The sequence below is a fragment of the Aspergillus pseudoviridinutans genome, assembly GCF_018340605.1.
Source record: "Aspergillus pseudoviridinutans IFM 55266 DNA, scaffold_5, whole genome shotgun sequence".
Classification (NCBI taxonomy): Eukaryota; Fungi; Ascomycota; class Eurotiomycetes; order Eurotiales; family Aspergillaceae; genus Aspergillus; species Aspergillus pseudoviridinutans.
In genome coordinates, this window is record NW_025091285.1 from 1,232,115 (window position 1) to 1,250,103 (window position 17,989).

The 17,989-nt window shown below is 50.7% G+C and overlaps 9 protein-coding genes across 9 annotated transcripts; 6 read left to right on the forward strand and 3 right to left on the reverse strand.

Annotated features, from left to right (window-relative positions):
* Nucleotides 1–9: 9 nt before the first annotated feature.
* Asppvi_007488 (exosome non-catalytic core subunit RRP45) lies at nt 10–1,007 on the reverse strand (the record flags this gene model as incomplete). Its single annotated transcript, XM_043303375.1, has 3 exons — nt 10–604; nt 667–786; nt 844–1,007. 3 exons carry the CDS (start codon nt 1,005–1,007, stop codon nt 10–12), a joined length of 879 nt encoding a protein of 292 aa, XP_043159310.1.
* Nucleotides 1,008–1,263: 256 nt separating this feature from the next.
* Nucleotides 1,264–2,329, forward strand: Asppvi_007489 (spliceosome-associated CWC15 family protein; the record flags this gene model as incomplete). The annotated part of the gene is made up of 8 exons (XM_043303376.1): nt 1,264–1,273; nt 1,334–1,349; nt 1,404–1,480; nt 1,540–1,816; nt 1,872–1,953; nt 2,006–2,176; nt 2,225–2,260; nt 2,312–2,329. The coding sequence occupies 8 exons, from the start codon at nt 1,264–1,266 to the stop codon at nt 2,327–2,329; spliced, it is 687 nt and encodes a 228-aa protein (XP_043159311.1).
* Nucleotides 2,330–3,045: 716 nt separating this feature from the next.
* Asppvi_007490 (RNA polymerase II mediator complex head subunit MED22) lies at nt 3,046–3,592 on the forward strand (the record flags this gene model as incomplete). Its single annotated transcript, XM_043303377.1, has 4 exons — nt 3,046–3,079; nt 3,145–3,209; nt 3,266–3,334; nt 3,410–3,592. The coding sequence occupies 4 exons, from the start codon at nt 3,046–3,048 to the stop codon at nt 3,590–3,592; spliced, it is 351 nt and encodes a 116-aa protein (XP_043159312.1).
* A 346-nt stretch (nt 3,593–3,938) lies between these two features.
* Nucleotides 3,939–4,697, forward strand: Asppvi_007491 (dihydrofolate reductase; the record flags this gene model as incomplete). Its single annotated transcript, XM_043303378.1, has 1 exon — nt 3,939–4,697. The coding sequence occupies one exon, from the start codon at nt 3,939–3,941 to the stop codon at nt 4,695–4,697; it is 759 nt and encodes a 252-aa protein (XP_043159313.1).
* Nucleotides 4,698–5,034: 337 nt separating this feature from the next.
* Nucleotides 5,035–7,878, reverse strand: Asppvi_007492 (chloride channel protein; the record flags this gene model as incomplete). Its single annotated transcript, XM_043303379.1, has 3 exons — nt 5,035–5,190; nt 5,245–5,631; nt 5,686–7,878. 3 exons carry the CDS (start codon nt 7,876–7,878, stop codon nt 5,035–5,037), a joined length of 2,736 nt encoding a protein of 911 aa, XP_043159314.1.
* Nucleotides 7,879–10,726: 2,848 nt separating this feature from the next.
* Asppvi_007493 (putative MFS transporter) lies at nt 10,727–12,456 on the forward strand (the record flags this gene model as incomplete). The annotated part of the gene is made up of 4 exons (XM_043303380.1): nt 10,727–10,966; nt 11,033–11,459; nt 11,509–12,253; nt 12,324–12,456. 4 exons carry the CDS (start codon nt 10,727–10,729, stop codon nt 12,454–12,456), a joined length of 1,545 nt encoding a protein of 514 aa, XP_043159315.1.
* A 738-nt stretch (nt 12,457–13,194) lies between these two features.
* Nucleotides 13,195–14,202, forward strand: Asppvi_007494 (SGNH/GDSL hydrolase family protein; the record flags this gene model as incomplete). Its single annotated transcript, XM_043303381.1, has 5 exons — nt 13,195–13,333; nt 13,398–13,437; nt 13,493–13,571; nt 13,622–14,012; nt 14,069–14,202. 5 exons carry the CDS (start codon nt 13,195–13,197, stop codon nt 14,200–14,202), a joined length of 783 nt encoding a protein of 260 aa, XP_043159316.1.
* A 980-nt stretch (nt 14,203–15,182) lies between these two features.
* Nucleotides 15,183–16,905, forward strand: Asppvi_007495 (uncharacterized protein; the record flags this gene model as incomplete). The annotated part of the gene is made up of 2 exons (XM_043303382.1): nt 15,183–15,384; nt 15,443–16,905. 2 exons carry the CDS (start codon nt 15,183–15,185, stop codon nt 16,903–16,905), a joined length of 1,665 nt encoding a protein of 554 aa, XP_043159317.1.
* A 179-nt stretch (nt 16,906–17,084) lies between these two features.
* Asppvi_007496 (putative isochorismatase family hydrolase) lies at nt 17,085–17,872 on the reverse strand (the record flags this gene model as incomplete). Its single annotated transcript, XM_043303383.1, has 4 exons — nt 17,085–17,607; nt 17,664–17,714; nt 17,766–17,781; nt 17,842–17,872. The coding sequence occupies 4 exons, from the start codon at nt 17,870–17,872 to the stop codon at nt 17,085–17,087; spliced, it is 621 nt and encodes a 206-aa protein (XP_043159318.1).
* Between the last annotated feature and the right edge of the window lie 117 nt (nt 17,873–17,989).

Consider the following 17,989-nt stretch of genomic DNA (forward strand, 5'->3'; position numbering starts at 1 on the left):
AGTATCGAGTCATCGGTCATTCTCCGCCCTGGATTCTTCTGCCATTCCGTTCTTTGACCTTTTAGCAGAATCGGCTTGCAGTGCTTTGTCGATAATCGCGTTGATCTCCTTGACCTTCTCAAGAGCAACCGACGACTTGGACACAAATACTAAGGCATCCACAGGGGAGCCCGAAAACTTAGAAACGAAACACACATCTCCGGCATTATTCATGCCAAAGACAACGTCCGCTTCCGAGGCTTGCTCTTCTTTCCGAGTCGCATCGAGGATGACCCGTTTGCCTTCATCAAAGGTGTGAAAGGTAACCGAAAGAGGTTTGTGCGTAATGTTCAAGGGTACCGGTACCCGCTCGTCTAGCCCGTAGACAATCACCTGTCCATCCTTGACAACCGCATCCGGACGACGGAAGTGCTGCAGTCCAGCCATCACTCCAATACACGCGGCGTCAATGAGGTTGCCATCGTAGTCGGTGACGTGGACGTCGGCGCGGATGCTCCAGCAACTGACACCCTTCAGGATGCATAGTGACTCGGTGTCTAAAGCGTTCGAGTGGCGCACCAGTCGGTCAAGGACATGCGCGACATAAGCTTCGAGATCTCCTTGGCTGATGAGTAAAAGTTAGCTTGTTAGCTGAACGCGCAGCCCAACATATGGTATCAGCCATACCGTCCATTGTCCCAAGCTGGTGAGCCCATTGCCGTAAGCTCTAGGGCAATTGAGAAGATGCCATCGAAAGGACGGTCATCGCGAGGTTTCGTTACTTCAGAGGATATGCGCACGATGAGACTTTAGAAAGGTCAGTCTACTCCAGATACAGCGCTGAATCGGCTGAGCAGAACCCACCTCGTCTTGCCCAGCTGCACTTTCACATGCCCATATTCCTCCCCGAATGTTACGGTCAGAGGACGAAGCTGGTCAGCGTGGCGACCATCCAGTCTCACATCCTCGCGCAGAGCATTGAGGATGAAGTCGCGCTCAGCAATTGAGAGCGATGCTTCTTTGTTCATGGTTGCGGAGGCGGACTTGGCCCCGACGGGGTCAATCAAGACGGACTTTTTGGGGAAATTTCTGGATTCTGCAGCGTCATTGAATGCAGCGGATCATCAATCTTCCATATAACCAATCATATCAGTAGTACGCCAAAAGCGGTGAAAGTGGCTGATTCAGCTTGTGGCCTGAGGCCGAAACCTCGACATTATCATCCTCCGACAACTCTAATCAATTGAGCAGAAAACCATACAACAGACCACCGTACAGCCCATCATGACTACAGGTACGTGGAAGCAGAATGTGACGTTGCAGAATAATGCGCTGACTTGTTCATAGCCCACAGACCCACCTTCGATCCCGTACGTGCTCATCCTACTATCCCAATCCTCAAAGCGGAGCTCACCAAGTTATAGGCGCAAGGGAAAGAGGCTCTTCGTGGGCCAGCTTATCATCAACGGCTTTTACCCGCATATACGCACCTCAAGACTCGGTAGGTCAAACGCGTTCTGCAGCTGAGGAAATTCCATCTGACTATTCCAAGTCAATTAGGGCAAGGAAATGAAACCGAAGTCCGACAGCGCGATCTACGAGCCGAGCTGCTCCAGGCAGAGGCGGCTCACTTTGCCAAGAAGAACGGAGTCCCAGTCAATGAACCGGTCGTCGAAAGCGCGGCGCCAAAACGTCTACTAGAAGGGACCGCTCCGGATGGTGCAGGCGAAGCAGAAGAGGAGGACCCAGAAGCAAAACGACGGCGGATATTAGAGGAAACTCGGGATATAGATGCAGACTCGGAAGGTTCAGAGGATGACAGTAGTGAGGAAGAGAGGTAAATATCCCATTTCCGGTCGGCCTTGCGGTCCAACATGCTCACCACGGTATAGTGATGACGAAGATGAAGCTGCGGAATTGATGCGGGAACTGGAAAAAATCAAGAAGGAGAGGCTAGAGCAGAAAGAGAAAGAGGTTGGTTTTATTCGTTTGTGAGCTCTTCTACCAGACCCTCACCGATTTCTAGGAACGCGAACGTGCTGCCAAGGAAGAGGAGCAACGAGAGTACGACATTGCCAAGGGCAACCCGCTGCTCAACCCTCAAGACTTTAATCTCAAGCGGAGATGGGACGACGACGTTGTCTTTAAGAATCAAGCTCGCGGGACCGAAGAGAAACGGGGCCAGGAGTTTGTCAACGTAAGACTTTTCAGTACGGGATCTGGAATGGCGCTAATCATATGACAGGATTTGTTGCGCTCCGATTTTCACAGAAGATTTATGGTGAGCCAACTTTTCGAAAGGACATGATGAATTCTGCTAATATACCACTAGTCCAAGTATGTTCGGTAGACTGGCACACTGCATATCAATACTCGACAAACTTGTCGTCTGTTTCACGTTTTAATCAATACCTGGGGCCACTTCCAACTTCCAAGTTCACCTCGACTTAGAACGGAGTCTACAGGGTGGATGAGTGGCCGTGCTAGCTTGATGACCCTGCTGCAACCGTGAGGCTTCGCTAGTATGACGGCAAGGAAGGTAACCTTATTGAGGTCATTCGACATAGTCTCGTTGGCCTAGCGCTCCTCGAGAATATCATCCCAGAGGTATCTCGAATCCTTGGGTTTGCCTTGTTTGAAAATCGGGGTTTGGGGAACGCTTGCAGTCAGTTTGGTGCTCGATCATGATACTATAGTCTGAGCCGTTTCCAGCTCCGGAACCTATCCTATACGCCAAATTCATGGCGGATTTTCTTTGTACGTAACTCCGCTGCGCGATAAACCAATATCAGTTCTGCTAGCTTGTGCAAATAATTACATGACTACACTGTAAAGTGGCTGATCAGTCAGTTCTCGTTGCAAAAGATATGTACTCCGTAGCATCACAGGGCATCAACCTCTAAAAGTAAAGCAACGACCCAAACTGAGCAAACATAAAAATGATATGGCAGAATACTGGACCGCCATAATCCCCGCCTTCAACATCAGCGTGAGGGACAATATCAGAGACTCTCTTTAGATGAACTTCAGACATCAACAGCGTCAAACACCAATTGAAGCGCAATAATGGATTCTCAACCTTCATCTAAAGCCCTACATAGTGAGTTCGGAGCGCAGTCCGGCCTATCCCTCCTACAGTAACCAAACTAACCGTATCACCTGCAGATCGCATCAATGCCAACATCTCACAATTACTGCAGCGATTCGAAAATATAATGGCTACAGCTACCGTTCGTTTATTCTGACATGACAGAAGCTGTAGTCCATCTGCTGACCTCCGTCTCAGGTTGAAAATACAAGTCACACAGCAACAGCTGTCGAAACGTATCAGCTTGACGTGGAGTCGACCGCGCTGGTATGTGTTATAGCACAAGCCGCTCCTTTCTGCTGGATACGACGTTTTATGTGCTGATACACGAGTATATGACAGGTGCGCGCAGCAGAGGATATTCTCTCCCTGACCCGCACAATGAAAGAGGCCTGGCTGTTTGGGAAACTCGACACTCTGGGGGAAGACGAAGCGGAAGTGAAACGGAGAGAGCAACTGGAGAGCGATGCTGAGGCTATTCAAAAGGCTATTGCGGAGGGTGGGCTGTTGAAGGCAGCCAAGTGATTACCTTTTTGGGCAAGATTTGCTCTGCATGGGGATTGGCGTATGGTGTTTGGTTCGAGGTTCCTCTAAGATGTTTCATAGAAACTTGTAGTTATATAGATACCCATTGAATCATCAGCAATACAAACATACTAAAATACTCGGTACCTCTCTTATTTACTAAATGTAGTGTCTGAATCATGCTCTTCCTAGTGGGGTAATGCGCGATCAATCATCGCGATAAACGCTTATCAGCTCGATTCGCGCAACACGTCCAAACAATCCCTCCATCAATCAATCCGCTCTCTCCATCTCCAAATCGTTCTTCCATCTACACCACCAATTCTATGCTATAGCAACCAGCAAAATGCCGCCCTCACAACCCCTCACCCTCATCGTCGCCACGACGCCAATCCGCACAAGCGAAAACCTTCCTACGCGCCTCGGCATCGGCCTACACGGCACCCTCCCCTGGCCGCGCATAAAAGCAGACATGGCCTTCTTCGCGCGTGTGACATCGCGCCCCCCTCGCCCCGGAACCACCAACGCAATCATCATGGGCCGCAAGACCTACGACTCCCTGCCTCAGAACCTCCGCCCGCTTGCGAAGCGCATCAACGTCGTCATCACGAGGGATACAACCGGCTCTGTCCGCGAACGCATAATGAGGGAGTTGGAGGCGAAGAGGGCGAAGGCGGCGGCGGCGGCTGCTGCTGAGCAGGCGCAAGCTCAGGCCCAGAAGCAAGAGCAGGCGGAGGCGCGGACAGACGCTCTCGTGAGTACCGGGCTGGAGGACGCGCTGGCGAGTCTGGAGGCTGGCTACGGGGTTGAGGGGAGACTGGGGAATGTGTTTGTGATTGGCGGGGCAGAGATATATGCTGCTGCGTTGCGGATAAGCGAGACAAAACCGGTGCGGATTGTGATGACGAATGTGGAGAGGGTGGATGGGACGGAGTTTGAGTGTGATACTTTCTTCCCAGTGGATGAGGAGCTTTCAGCTGGGGGGAAGTGGAGGATGGCGAGCGAGGACGAGGTGTCCGGATGGGTGGGCGAGCAGGTCTCGTCAAAATGGAGGGAGGAAGGGAATGTGCGGATTCAGCTGGTGGGTTATGAACGGATACTATAGCGACTACGGTAATCTCATATACATATGTCAATATTTCTCTCCATATATACAGGATAACATGCCGTCACGATGTATGTCCGCTGAAACAACCCATCAAAAAGCCAAAGCTAATCTACATGAAGCTTGTGCAAATGCCAAAGCAGAGTTCCTCGACTCAAGCCCGAGGTTCATATACAGAAGTTGCCAAACGGAAAGTTAATATAAAACAAGGAAGGTGTATGTAGGGCAAAAATTATGACACAAAATGTGAAAGTAAACGCCGGAAATGCGAAAAGGACGGGATTTGATACGTGGCAGTATGCTTCAACCCTATCCATGTGGGTAGAGGAAGTCTCGCTCACTCGTTCTCTTTGACATATTTGACAAATGCCTTCTTGTGGACCAGGCCTGCGTACTGTCCATCGCGGAGAACGCACAGATAACGCAGTCCCAACTTGGCGAAACATTGGTAGACGAGATCGATGGGCGAATGTATATCCAGAGAGATTGGAGCCTGCATAAAACTGTCAGTGCCAAGGACTTGTAAAGAAACGAGCGGGCTACTTACCGGGTCAATATATCGGCGGAAGTCTACCCAGGTATTACCGTTGCCATCTTCGCTGTCAACGACAGCTGAAGCCGTGTCCATTGACATGAGGCATATGGTGTGTTCCTCATCCTCAATCGTGTCAAGGGCGTACTCAAGGTCCGGAGCCGGTATAATGCCGCACAAAATATCATGTCGCAATATAGGGAGGCCGCTGTCCAGCTCACCTGCCACAAGCAGGTGCTGCAGCTTGGAGCGCAGCTCGGTTGCTGGCACAAAAGGCGATTCTGAAATATCAATCACGCGACTCTTCCGGACAGGTCGTACAATGTCTCCAAGTTCGTCGTCCGAGAGAAGCTGAATCTTGTTGTCGAGGAACGGATAGGAATTCATATCAGTGAGCAGGTCCTATCAAGGTTAGCTCATCCTGCAATTAGCAGTCATATTCGATGCTAGACTTACATAGATACTACGAGGCTCAATGGCGTCTGCAGTCCATTTGGCGCAAAGAACTGCCAGGGAAAAAGGCAGGACATGGTCCAGGCTGCCCGTCAACTCGAACAGAATGACCGCAAGAGTGACAGACAAGCGCGTTACGCCGCACATAGTCGCCCCAGCGGCCACCATTGCATACACTCCTGGAACAACGCAGGACTCCATGCCCGAGTAGACCGGACAGGTTGAGAATAAAAAGAAGTTTGGAAACTTTACGACCAAGAATTGCACCACATGGCCAACAATGCGGCCCATGAGACCACCGACAACCATGGACGGGACATAGATTCCAGCGGGCAGCTTGATGCCGAATGTCACCACCGTCAAAAGACTCTTGATCACGAAGGCTACCAGCAGATCGTTGATAATCTCGCCGATCCCGTCTTCGGTGGGACACAACCCAGTCGATGTCACGGACTCGTGATCACATGGACTTGCCAACTCGAAAAGGAGTTCGGAGACAGGCAGCTTCGCGTACCGGTTCCAGAAACTGACCACCCCGGTCACCACTGCAACAAGAATAACTTCCAGCATTGGCCAGCGTTTAATGATGGAGAGTCTGCGAAATGATTTCGCCCACAGACTCGACGCCTTGATGAAGAGAGCGCCAGCCGCCCCTCCCAGAACACCAAGCAGCGCGAAAACGACGATTTCAAATATCTCCCAATCGGTGACATACCGGACCTGAAAAAGGACAATCTTGCCAGTGCCGTAGGGGTTGAGGAATTTCAAAGAAAGGGCTGCCGCGATACAGCAGAAGAACGTTCTGAATAACGTCTTTGGCGGGAAATAATAACTGACTTCTTCCAAACTGAACAAAACTCCACCAATTGGGGCCCCGAAGGCGACGGCGACACCACTTGCAGCGCTGGCGCTGAGCACCTCTCGCCTCTTGCCATCGTTATCATTGTACTTGGAGAACAACCGACAGGCGATGTTTCCGACACACGCGCCAATATGCACATATGGTCCTTCCTTCCCGAGACTCAGGCCAGATGAGACACTGAAAACTAGCGCAATAGTTTTGATGACCAAAGTCTTGAACCCCAGGTAGCCGTGAAGGACGAAACCGCTGTTGATGACTTTCACCTCGGCCACTCCGCTGCCCGCTGCGGAATAGTAAGTCATGGCGGGGCGCGTGGAGATCGTTGGATAATGCGTCTCCGGGCTAGTTAATGATGCCGGAGAATTGTTCTCGGAGGTGTCACGCTTCGTTCCTTGCAAAGTCCCGGCACCGAGGTTCTCATCTAGCGTCGTGAGCGAGACCGAGGATGGCACAACCGTCTTGGTGAACAGCGTCAGGTAGCATGAGATAACTGCAAGGAGAACCACCCAGAGCACAAACATGGCATGGTCGACCCATTCATTGCCCGAACCAGACGGACTGAGAATCTGCGACCATGACCGCCATCCAGAGCAGTCCAGGGTGTCTGCACAGCAGCTTTCACGGTTATGAAACCATCTTGTTGTGCAGAACCCTTCCTTCAGATCGAAAACGAAATTCTCGGTCACGTCCACAAAATAGGCGATAGCAGCCGTGATGCAGCCGATCAACGCAACCAGAATCCAACCCTGAGAACCATCAAACGCCGCGAGCAAGCGACCGCGAAAATCCTTGCGCTTGCGCAGTTCCCGCAGACGCGCCCCATCAGCGATACTGTCATGCACCCAGTCAGTCGAGGTGAACTGGTCGTACCAGTTACGCTCGTCAAGAAATGAAGCAGTCATTCCATCCTTGGCCGATGGTGGAACGCTTTCATCTCGATCGTCGTCGATACTTCCTCTTCGGCTAAATCGTAGGGACTGCGAATTTGCACGGCTGTGATGTCGAGATCGACGTAGGCTACCACTCGTCAAGGAGTGTCTGAGATAATTATCAGGGGCTGGAATAGCGGAGATGCTGGTGTACGATCTTCGTGGTGTGCCCCGAAGATTTTCGCGTGTCTTCCCTAACAAACTTGTGGTTTCACCGGCCTCCATGTGGGATTCCAGCGACTGATACCCGGTATGAGTTTCGGAGAGAAGGGAATGTGTACGCCTGAAGGCCGATGGAGACGGAGGAGCGGTGCGGGAAGCAATGTTTAGATATTCGCTCGCGGCAAGGCTCGAGTCGTCATTTTGAGGGAAGGGCGATATATTCGGAGGGACGGAACGAGGCATACTGGTGATCTTTGAAGCTACACTCGCTTCGAACTAGACAAGACGAACTGAGAACCTTGTTAGACTATAACCAGTACTCAGGCATAACAAAACAAACACCAGAGGACTTGTCTTGAGGGAAATGGATCTGCTCATATCTCTGACTTACTGAAACAAACATATCCCACTCTATATTCACCACAGGCCCTCGACAGACACAAAAGGAGCCCTAAATGTCTTGGAGTGGAAGAAGCAGTCCCACTTGTTTTGATAGTACGGCACGGGAGCGGTTCAGCGGTGAAGTTATCCCAAGCCAACCGACTATCAACAAATGATTCAACAATGAAAGAAGTCTCAAAGAACAAGAAAAATGCATAAACAAAGATGAAAAGAAATAAAACAAAAAGAGAACGATAGCTTTGAGGCGGAGCTTCTACTGGAAAAGGCCCTTCCTTGGCCGATGCGAGCAACAGTAGATGCTCTTTACTACAATTATCTAGGAGTTTCTCCAATCGCCGCTAGTGGGCTTGGAAACAATCGTGGCACGGGCAGATGACCTCCGCATCCGCAAGTCATGGTCAGGTAACGGACAGCATCACCTGGAGTGATCATCAACGGGTCATGACGAGTCATCCTGTTGGCTCATGGGGATCATCAATTCATCATCTCTTTGCTTCGTCATTGACTGTGTGGACAAGATGCTACAGCTGGGCTTACGATCAGCACCGGCCCGAAGGAGCAGCCTGCACATGCATAGACTAGTAGCTTTCATCTAGTGCGATACCCCGCGTAGAACCTGGGCAATAGCAGAGGTAGTGCTGATTAACAATCATACAAGATATCCCCAATAAAAGACTCCATAAGGGTCTAAACGCATCAGAGCGGGAACACCTTGTAGAGACATTCCGGTTTTACTCAAGGTGCAGGCTCGACCGCTCAGCCAAGTGCTAATGATAATAGACCTAACAGGGTTCCCTGTCTAGTCTGTCGATCACATATCTATGTGCCACTGACCTGGACTGGGAAACCGGACATTAATATAGTCGTGAAACCTGAACTAGAGTCACTTTCTTTCTTACCTTGTGTTATACGTCAAGTAAACACCGCAGGCAAGGGGTCACTGTAGCAGTACTTATACTATTAGGTCTGGTGGTCTGCTAGCAATTGCAAAATTAAACACTCTTTCAAGAATCAAGCGCTCTGAATTCCACGTATATACTTGCCTCGTTATTATAATAAATTATCGGATCCGCGAGTACACAATAATGAGTTAATGAGCCCTTCATGCGGGCGGTAGCAGCGGCACTGCTATTATTAGTGGAAAGCTTCATGTATGTCCTGCATTACCTATCCCGCAGCATGAGGAAATGCCCATACTTTACGGGACTATCGAGTAAATGTCTCCTGCTGGTCCAGGAAGATAGCCGTAATATTAATTTACTGTCACACGCTCTCCTCATTGCAGTCTCAGGCCCTCACTTATAATATGAACCGTGTAGAATAAGTCATCACGTAAACAGCTATGCCGACACTAGTGAAGACATCGTAGATTCAAGTATGAAGACTATACCACTGTGATTGACCGTTTTGCAGGTATTTAGTTCTAAAAATCATGGGTTCATGACTGTCAATAACTCTGTACGGAGCCTCCTGTAGCAAATCTGGCGACTTGTGACTGTCCGCAAGGCTTAAAGGCAGAGAAAACGGTCCTCCCCACACCCCACAATAATAATCCCAGTCCTCTTATTCCGTAGAAACTCCCAGACTCAGGCGTTTAGCCCTCGAATTCATTGTATGAGTTCCACCTTTCCGATGCTGCAGCTCGAAATCGTACAATACTTACTTCAACTTCAGGTACCAGTCGTTGAGCCATGGACTGAAGGAACATTTCCGTGGACGAGAACACCACAATGAGCCTTCGGACCTAGGAGCGTACTGTGTAGTGCGTACGTCACCTCCCTGGCCGCACGATCCTTGGCAAAGGCTTGAACACTCGGCCCAAATGACTTGAAACAGAAAGCCGAGTCGGAGTTACAAGCTTCGTGGCAACTGAGGTGAAGCTTAGCAATGCTTCATGACGGCCACTTGGAGGTGCGACGCAGTTTTTCAAACTCTTTCTCTGTCAATAATCAACAGTCAGGCAGGAGTCAAGATGAAATAGGACTTTATCAGTGGCCATCACATACCCCAGATCAAAAATTCTACCCCATATTCCAAGTGGGTCACTAAGCTCGCTAGCGGGACAAACTGGTATCTCCGAGTCTCAAAGACTCCCAGAATCACTGAAACATACGCGCTCGAACTTCGAACACAGTCTATGTAGATAGCTATTCGGTGTCTCTGTGGGGATTACCAACCAAGGAAGACTCCTGAGCTCAAGTCCCACATAAAGCAGTCTGGCCTCAGATCGAGCTTGTTACTTGACCCAACAGAGTCGACTCAAGACGATAATTGGCTATTTGCCACCAGCTCGATAGAAACCAGATGCTCCCGGAGCTCATTTCCCCCCTGATATCTGTGGGAGTCATCCCCACAAACCTCTCCACGAATGCCCCTAGTCTGCTATGCTCCGGTGAGATGATGGGTCGCCTCTGGATGTCGATAGTCCATAGTCCAGACAGAGAGCCATATTTCCTCAACCCCGGATTTCAAAGCAATGAATGGTCCCCACGACTCATGCTCGCTTATAGTCTCATCTGGATCCTTCAAGTAGCGTACCCCATCTACTCTGGGGCCAGTATAAACGCATGATCTTCCTCCGTCTGGGATAGACTAGTCTCGACCCATCTTACTATACCTCCCCTTGCCCCAAACATCAATCTTTCAAGTTCTCACCCTGTAAGACAGAGATACCATGCCCTCCATCGAAATGGCGGAGGAGGTTCGCCCGCCGTCAGCCCCAGACACCAAGGATGTTCTTCACTCAGAGAAGACGGACAGCGAGTGTCTCGAGAAAGCTGATGACGTCCATGCTACAGAGGCAGAGATTGTCGCTGCCAGTCTGTCGGTATCTCACAAAGAATACTTGATTCAACGCCATGGAACTCTTGACCTGGATCCTCTTCCAAGTCCGTCAAATGCCGATCCATACAACTGGCCTCTCTGGAAGGTAGACATGCGTTTGCCCATCTTTCCGTCACTCTGTCAATGACTGACCTGTGCCTCCTTTCCATAGAAAGTACTCAACCTAGTCCTTGTGGCATTCCACGCTTGCATGGCAACCCTGACAGCGGCGTCCATTACACCAGCGTACGAAGACATTGCCATTGAATTCGGAATATCCGTGCAGAGCGCCAGTTATCTCACGTCTCTTCAGATTGCAATTCTGGGTGGAGCCCCTTTGTTCTGGAAGCCATTGTCCAACCGGTTTGGCCGTCGACCCATTTTCCTCCTGTCTCTGATTCTCAGCTTGGTCTGTAATGTTGGCTGTGCCAAGAGTCCTACATATGGGTCCATGGCTGCGTGCAGAGCCTTGGTAGCCTTTTTCATCTCGCCTGCTGCAGCGATTGGAAGTGCTGTTGTGACGGAAACCTTCTTCAAGAAGGAGAGAGCCAAGTACATGGGCGTTTGGACCTTGATGGTCACCCTGGGTGTCCCTGTCGGTGCGTTAATCACTTCGGAGGTAGGTGGACTTCGCTAATGCGCCAACAGGACCGCTTATCTTTGGATTCGTCGCCTATCGTGTAGGATATCGCTGGATCTACTGGGTCCTCGCTATCGTCAATGGCGTTCAGTTTATTCTCTATCTGTTCTTTGGTCCCGAAACCCTCTACCTCGGCGGCGGTGCGGAAAGTCTGTCTGCGGACTTCAAAAGTCAATACTTGTCCTTCCGCCGGATCGATCCTACTCCTCTGAGACTCAGCGAGTTCTATCACCCTCTGACCCTGGTGAAGCACGGCCGCGTGTTTATCCCCGCAATCGTATATTCCATGGTCTTCTTGTTCGGAAGCGTCCTTATTACCGTGGAAGTCCCTCAGCTTTTGCAACTGAAGTTTGGCCTCAATGCCGAGCAACTCGGTCTTCAATTCCTTGGTGTGATCATTGGTTCGATTCTCGGAGAACAAGTTGGTGGCTCTCTATCAGACTTTTGGATGAACCACCGGGCTCGTCGTATCCAAAGGAGACCCGAACCCGAGTATCGCCTCTGGCTCACCTACCCCGGTGTCATTCTGACAATCGTCGGTGTAATCGTCTTCCTTGTCTGCACGCAGCAGGCGCCTGAAGGCCACTGGGTTGTCTCTCCTATTATTGGCACTGCCATTGCGGCTTTTGGCAATCAGCTGGTGACGACGACGGCTATTACCTATGCTGTTGACAATTATCCTCAGGACTCGGGCAGTGTTGGAGTGTTTATCACGTTCGTTCGGCAGATGTGGGGCTTCATCGGTCCGTTCTGGTAAGATTCCTGTCTCCATGCTGCTGGACATGCAGTCATACTCTCCGGGTGATGGCTAATTTGTGGATAGGTTCCCCGACATGTTCACTAATGTTGGTGTCGCGGCTAGTTCTGCGGTCACCAGTTCTCTACTCTTTGTCTTTAGCTTTCTTTTCACCGTTCTGCTCCATGTGATGGGCAAGAAATGGCGTAATGCTTCTTAAGGATTCCTCTGTTCATCTACAGCTGTTGCATTGACGAATGGATATCAGTCGAAGAGAAAGGAGGTCTGAGCCATTATGTACATATTTCCGATCTTTTTGTCAGCTAATCCACAAAGTTGTACCTGGATCATGTTGTTGCTCTGATGCATATCAAGGACTTGTGCGTAATCGAGGCGAATTATACGATCTGGCATGAATATACTAAAAAAATATATCAGCAAAAGAGCACAATTCGTATTGCAAGGAGCATAACCTATAAGAAACAAACTGCGAGTGTTTGAAGTGAAAAAGACTAATTGATAGAAGGGCTGTAGAATAAGTAGAGAATATTTGTAAAAGCGCACAGATCGGTTCATCTGAAGCATGAACCCAAGAAATGTATACAAAATGGAACAACGCTGTTGGTGGATAATCCCTGGGAACACCTTTTTGCCGAGACCAATAAGCATCGAGCTTTAAGTCCACGAAAGGCATGACAGTTTGACCCCAAACTGTCTCCGATGGTCCGTATCCAATAGAGCGTAGTTCTCCAGCTAAGCTACGGTTCAATCAATTTAGCCAGACTAGCCGATAAGCGGCCGAGATCCATCGAGATTCAACCCCACCGTTGGCCATAAGAGGTGCCTCGTCCTCGTGAGGAACAACTGTCGCAAACGAGGAACTGTGTGCTACCTGATTGGTTTCTAGTGACTTGATTTGAATCTGATCTGATTGTCTGCGTGTCTGTTTGTCTTCATCATGTCTAACGGAGAGGCCCAATCGGCCGAGGAGGCCTTGTATAAGCCATACGACCAGTTCGTCCTATTTGGAGACTCGATTACGCAAATGTCTTCTGACCAGAGCATGGGATTTGGTTTTCATGCCGCTCTGCAGGACGGTAACACTCTCCCAGTCTATATGGCATGTTACTTGAGTGGATTGTCGATACTAATTCTTTACAGCCTACAGCCGCCGCTTGGATGTAATCAATCGTGGGTTCGGGTATGTGTTTGGCAACTTGCCGCGCGCATAGATGAGTGTACTGAACCCTCCATAGTGGCTATACCACCGCGCATGCGGTCAAAGTTTTTCCCAAGTTCTTCCCCAAACGAGAGACGGCTACAGTTCGGTTTATGGTATGCCGCCCTACTCGCTGAAGTCGCAGGCGTGGCTCTGATCATTCTAGACAATATTCTTCGGAGCAAATGATGCGGCCGTCCCTGGACACTACCAGCACGTCCCAGTGGAGACTTACAAAGAGAACCTGAAGAAGATCATCCAGCACCCAGCGACAGTTGCTCAGAACCCAAGGATACTGATCCTGACCACGCCACCGGTGAATGAATACCAACTGGAAGAATTCGATATCGCAAAGAACACACCTCATCCCAGCAGGACAGTCAAGCAGACGAAGCTGTATTCGGAGGCCGCCCGCGAGGTCGCCGCCTCGTTAGGGGTTGCAGTGGTAGATCTCTGGACTGCTTTCATGACTGCGGCAGGTTGGAAAGAGGGAGAACCGTTGATCGGGTCAAGAGACGCCCCTAACAATGAGAAGCTCCAGAGGTTCTTCACGGATGGTTCGATCCCAGATTGCCTTCATGTGGCGCCTCGTGCTGATCTTGACATGTTACAGGATTGCATTTGACCAGCGACGGGTATCGACTCATGTATGAGGAAGTAATGAAGACTATCAGAGCCAAGTGGCCGGATCAAGCCCCGGAGGCACTCGAGATGGTCTTTCCCGGGTGGACGGAAGCTCCCAAATGATGTGGTGCAATGAGCTCCTGGAATCAGATCCGGTAATTCACCTTACACGAGCTGGCAGGATCAGTAGAAAGGCACTTTATCATATATATATAAACGTTCCGATAGCAATGATAGGTCATATAATTCTGATCAAATGTCAGAAGTACAGGTATGGGCTGTGCCCGCTGTAGGAGTATAAAAGCGGTCTAGATCGTTGCCGGTTTAAGTGATGGATGGCGGACTTATGATCCCCTCACTGCCCACGTCCCTTTGCTTCGTTACTCCGTCATCATCAGTCTTCTATCCATAACAAACCTCGTGTTCTAATACGCATATCTCTCTCGAGATAAAATCTGTATATCATCATTCGAGATTCTCGAAGTCCTCTATAGCTTCCTTTCTTGCGAATCCCTAGCGCTCGCTGCAAACACACGCGATTCTCTCCAACGCCCAACTGCCCTGTTCTGCCTACGAAAAACCCCAATTCAACCGTAGATCCCATTCGTGAAAAATCGACCAACTCGCTCTAACCGTCTCTCAATAGAATCAAAGGCCTTTCGAGACTTACTCTGCTAATTGCTTAACTTTGACTGTGCCGTTGCCTACACAGTATCCCTTCCGCTGTCTCTTTTCTGTCGGACTTCACGCCGCCCACTTGACCACGTTACGATCCGCCTATACCGTACAGAGCCCTTGACCAAAACTGCATGTTCTGACAAGCGGTACACGAAAATCAGATACTAGCAACTAGGTGGACGGCCTTACGGCCGTCTCACAGCATACAAGGGAGGAGGTGTCCGAGGATTAAGCGAGCTGCCGGTTGACACTACCTGGACACAAGATCGGCAACCGAGCAGTATTGCAGAAACGACATACGAAGCTTTGGCGTGGGCAAGCGAGCTTGTGATTGTAGGATTCGGTCTTTTCTTCTCTGCTTGAACCGTCTGTCGACTTTCGCCGCTCGTCAAGCCCTCTTCATTCCGGTTTCCATCTCCGTGGACATGGACGCTCAGTATCCTTTTGCTTCGCGCGACGACATTTGGCGCGTCTTTGAGGAGTTGAAGGAACTTCACGCTGCACAATTTGAGCAGGCGGAGCGGATTGCACGACTGGAAAGACGGAGGGATGAGGATGCGAAGCTGAGAAGTGTTTGGGGTCCTTTGTCACCGTTTCCTACTTCTATCGGGGGTACCATTTCAACAGGTGTGTTTCTCGCCTTCTATGCTCAGGGTACCATAGATATTAACTCTTTTACTTCAAGAGCCCGTCTTTCACGCCGCCGCTGACGCTTTTAAAGCGTTCGATCAGGGCCAGCACCACGGAATGGCTAATACAATGGGTCTCGAGAGCGAAGACGAGCCGAGAAGAGGGACGTCCCGAGCGAACAGTGTTCGGTTCGATGAAAGTGCTATTCATGGTTACTATGGACAAGCCAGCCGATCTACCAGCGAGCTGCCGCTGAGGACGGGGAGCGGCATGGGAAGCCATCCACTCACCGAACGCTCACTGTCCCACCGGTCTGATGGCCGACAGAGCTCTTCCGGGCATTCACTTCACTCGGCTCGGACGAATAGTCTAGGACTGGAGACGACGAGCCGCATAATGGGCTCATCCGTCGGCGGCTCTCCTGTGATACCCCCGCCAGGTCTATTCCTCCTTGGCCCTGTGCCGTGTGTCATTCGATGTTGGTTGACGACCAATTTTTCGAATGACTCGCTTCTGTATGCTGCTGCTTGTTCAGGATCGTATGCCTCGACGCTTGGGTATCCGATGGTGCAGAAGCTCGGCTTGGAAGATCTTGTAACCCTGGAGGATGGCGTACGGTTCATAAAGCTTCCGATGTATCTCCCGGAGGCCAGCGTTCACCAGGCCTCGTCTCGTCCCAACAGCCCGGTTCCTCAGCTTCCTACTCTCACCATCCGCTTTCTCGTTCGGGATGTGGCACTCAACGATCATTCCATTCAGATTATCCTCGGAAGTGATGTGCTCCGCTCGCATAATGCGGACATTTTGTTCTCTCAGGACAAGATCATCATGGTAGATGACGAAAGGAACAAGATTTCCATTCCCCTTGTGCGGCCAGAGGATGACTCTGTGTTCAAGTCTCTCTGCACTGCATCAGATTGCTCGCGCCTTGAACGGTCAACAAGGCAGGCTTTTGAAAAGGGGCCGACAGATGTGCGCAGTGATTCCGGAGTCGGGATCATCGGAGAGCCGAGTCGATCGCGACGATCTACCTCTGCGTCAACCACCGCAAGAGCCTCCACCGAAGAGCCAGATGAAAGTCAAAAGACACATTCATCGGGTTCTCACGACGTATCCCCGGTGACTGAAGCTCAGGAAGACCCAGGCAAGTCCACCTCGACGATCGAATTTCAGGCCAATGAAGCCGCCAAGCCTGAAACGGCAGGTGTCTGGAGTGCATGGAGACGAGATACCAAAATGGACCCGGCATCGTCCGGCACGAGCAAGCCATCTCGGGGCCGTACGATGAAAGTTCTAAGGCCGACCAAGCCTTCTACACGAGCGCCAACAGCGTCAAGCGGTGCCGGTACTGATGCGGGGGCGGCTTCGGCGTCGCCTCAGCCGACGTCGTCCCGAGCGTCCCCAGACGAAAGCCGGACCGGCAAACAGTGGGCTCCGAATCCTATCGGCGGGGCTTCTGCGTTTGGCTGGCTTAATTCACCTCAGCCGCCTAAACGTGTTGTAACAATGCCTAAATGAACTATATCAGGAATGGACGAAGGGAACTGGCGTTTTGGAGAATGAATGTGAGGTCCCGTATGTAGACAAAATGATCAACCGTACTAGCAATCAATTATATATCTTTAAGCACCTGCAGTGTCACCTCCGGTCTTGTCCATCCATCCACATGTCCAGACACGACAGGAAAAACGAAAAGCTCAAATCTTCGAAAACACCTCCATCGCCTCCCTCGTCTCCTCTTTCATCTCCCTCACCAACCCACTAACAGCCTTGAACTCCGGCCTGCCCGCATCCCCCATAATCTCAAACAAAATCCCCTCACTGCTCGTCACGATCGCCCCAGCATCCCGCAGCCGCGCAAGCGCCACCCCCCTCTCCTCCTTATTCATACTACTCACCCCATCCACAATCACATACACCCGGTGCCCGCGCTCCAGCAGATCCAGCGTCGTCTGCGTAATGCAGATATGCGTCTCAATTCCCACAATGATAACATCCAGCGGCATCTCCCCGCCCTTCGCGTTCGGAAGCAGCGCATCGAGTTCCGGCGTGATCATCGAGAAAAGCGTCTTATCGATGTTGGCGCGCACAAGCGGTGTAGAGAGGTAGGGCTGGAGCTCGGAGACGATGTCGCCTAGTCGGGGGCGGTTCTGCGTTGTGACGTAGACGGGGATGTTAAGTGCTGAGGAGGCTTTGAGGAGTTTGGTGGTTGTTGTTATGCTGTTCGTCGTCAGTTTCATTTCGCGTGTGGAGGAGGGGGTGTAGGCTAGGCGTACAGTTTCGGGAACTCGTAGATGGCGCGAAATTTCTCCTGGAGGTCGCAGATGCTGTTTGTACTGTGAGTACGAGGTTATTCTGATTATCTGGGGAAGGCGTACAATAAGGCCGGGTTGCCTGTGTACAGTACCCTGTGGTTAGCATTTCAGAATGTCGGTTGGGACGAGGAGAACGTACGGATCCGGCAGGCTCGTGAGATGGCTGCCATTGTGATTGCTTAGTCTGCTCCTCGAGTTTCTTCGCTAGTGGATGGTTAAGAATGTCAATTGATTTATGAGTCCGGGTGGTAAAATCATGAAATAAGTTAAAAAAAAGTAGAGAAGTA